Source organism: Telmatherina bonti (assembly GCF_933228915.1).
Source record: "Telmatherina bonti genome assembly, chromosome: 2".
Lineage (NCBI taxonomy): Eukaryota > Metazoa > Chordata > Actinopteri > Atheriniformes > Telmatherinidae > Telmatherina > Telmatherina bonti.
This window is the reverse complement of record NC_136620.1, coordinates 41,189,341-41,191,819: the sequence shown is the minus strand read 5'-3', so window position 1 is coordinate 41,191,819 and position 2,479 is coordinate 41,189,341. Positions and strand designations below refer to the sequence as shown.

The 2,479-nt window shown below is 44.8% G+C and overlaps 1 protein-coding gene across 1 annotated transcript; it reads left to right on the top strand.

The window, feature by feature from the left end:
• Positions 1 to 293: 293 nt before the first annotated feature.
• On the top strand, positions 294 to 1,946 carry steep1 (STING1 ER exit protein 1). The gene has a single exon (XM_079247477.1). The coding sequence runs from the start codon at positions 430 to 432 to the stop codon at positions 1,093 to 1,095; it is 666 nt and encodes a 221-aa protein (XP_079103603.1). The 5' UTR covers positions 294 to 429; the 3' UTR covers positions 1,096 to 1,946.
• The last annotated feature ends 533 nt before the right edge of the window (positions 1,947 to 2,479 follow it).

Sequence of the window (2,479 nt, the reverse complement as noted above, 5' to 3'; positions counted from 1 at the left end):
GACAGGTATTTTGTCCCACTGTTCAACAGAAAAGTCTCTCATTTGTCCAGGACACATTTTTTTTCTTTCTTCAACTCAATTAAATGAAAAAAAAAACAGCGTCTTATATTAGTAAATTATATTTTTGCTAATTTTTAGTTCTTGTTCCTTTTTTAAGTCTCCAGCTATTTGAGTGACTGTTGTAAATTCAGCCTTTTCTTTAATGAAAGGGGATGAAGACGTGAACACAACTGTACTGTGGCTGCTGGGGGCGGAAAAGAAACACTTCCCTGTTTCTGCGGGGACTGTTATCGGTGACGCACACCGGAAGTGCTTTTCTTCCCGGAGCTTTGTTTTGTTGTCTGAAAAAAACCTCAACCAACATAGCTGCTTATAAAAACCCAACATTAGAGTTTATAACCCACCCAGCTGCGCGTCGAGCCCGCGGACATGCCGAAGGTTGTGTCCCGCAGCGTGGTCTGCTCCGACACGCGGGACCGGGAGGAGTACGACGACGGGGAGAAGCCGCTCCATGTCTACTACTGCCTGTGCGGACAGATGGTTCTGGTTCTGGACTGCCAGCTGGAGAAGCTGCCCATGAGGCCCCGGGACCGGGCCCGGGTCATCGACGCCGCCAAGCACGCGCACAAGTTCTGCAACGTGGAGGAAGATGAGAAGGCCTTCATCAGGAGAGCCGAGGGCATCGAGAGGCAGCACCGCAAGAAGTGCGGGAAGTGCGGGCTGCTGCTGTTCTACCAGCACCAGGAGAAAAACTGCCCCGCCACCTTCATCCTGGACGGAGCCGTGGTGAAGTTCGGCAACATGAGCGTGTACAGCCACAAGCAGCCCGAGGCCCCCAGGAAGGTGCGCGTGATGATGACCAGGAGGACCAAGGACATGGGCAAGTTCAGCTCCGTCACAGTCTCCACCATCGACGAGGAGGAGGAGGAGATAGAGGCCCGGGAGGTGGCGGATTCCTACGCCCAGAACGCCAAGGTGATCGAGAAGCAGCTGGAGAGGAAAGGCATGAGCAAGAGGAGGCTGCAGGAGCTGGCGGAGCTGGAGGCCAAGAGGGCCAAGATGAAGGGCACGCTGATCGACAACCAATTCAAGTAGACCAGTAGCTGGTCGACAACCAGTTCAAGTAGACCAGTAGCTGGTCGACAACCAGTTCAAATAGACCAGTAGCTGGTCGACAACCAGTTCAAGTAGACCAGTAGCTGGTCGACAACCAGTTCAAGTAGACCAGTAGCTGGTCGACAACCAGTTCAAGTAGACCAGTAGCTGGTCGACAACCAGTTCAGATAAACCTGCAGCTACTGGGAGACTGGTGTGATGTGGACATGACCTGTTGGGAATGGACCGTTGTGACGTCTGGCCTTTGGCTCCATCTGGAACGTTGATTTTTACAGCATTTAGAGAGAAAATGAACCTTTGTCTTTTTTAAATGGATGTGTTTCAGTTCCAGTTTCATTTATATCCAGATTTATTATTAAATCGTTTATTTGGCTTCTTCTCTCCTCGTTCTGAAAACTCTCCTGCTTTTCTTCCGTCCCGAGTTTCGCTCCAAGAAAGAGTTCTGCTGACATGCTGAATGAAAAACCTGCAGATTGTTTAGATCCGGATTCCTTCAGAAGACTCTGTGGCGCAAGTTAAAAGATTGAAGAGGAGTGTTTGTATCAAATTCCTGAAAACTGGAGATTTTCCCAAATTTAATCTTTTATTTAAACCCAGACGATTATTTTACGGTATGGAAATAAAAATACACAAAGGCTAAATTCAGTTCTGCATTTTAGCTAAACAGGTCTGTCTTTAAAATGAGGTTGTGTGTCTGAATGGGTCTACCTGGATAAATAAAAACTAGAAATGAAGTTTGTCTTCTTTCATCCAAACTTTAATTTCTAAGGAACAAGAAGGATCAATCCAGAAAAATCATAAAACCACCTGGTATTGGGAAGTCACTGGTTTTATTGGGGAACAGTAAAAGAGTTACGACGGCAAACAGCAACTGGTTTATTTGTGTTGACTTTCGTTTGGCGTCAAACTTATTCTAAACTATTTTGATATTTTATTATTTTTCAGTGTTTGCCAGTGTAAGCCAACTGAAATGCGGTCAATAAATAAAAATTATAATAAATCTTTTGTTTTACATTCTGTAGAAAACTGAGATACGGTGCCGATGACTCTGCTTCCTCGTCTCCTGTTTTTATTCCAGCCGCTGCCTGTCAAAGTTCCAATTTCTATATTTATTTTGTTAAATAAATTGATTTTCCAATTTATATGTCAACATAAAAACCTCTGAATTAAACTGAAGACACTTTATCTACCTTAAAAAAGAAAGAGGTTTGGCTTTGCCAAATTTAAAAGATTACTACTGGGCAGCTCAACTATCAGCTGTTGTGACATGGATCCGTGGAGACAAGGTGAAGTTAAGAATGTACAGGTATCTGTCCTTCCCTTTGTGGACTTTTAAATGGGTTAAGATGAAAATCGGAAATTA

Excerpts from the sequence above, each read along its gene's own strand:
- steep1 (XM_079247477.1), top strand. The coding sequence starts at position 430 with ATGCCGAAGGTTGTGTCCCGCAGCGTGGTCTGCTCCGACACGCGGGAC.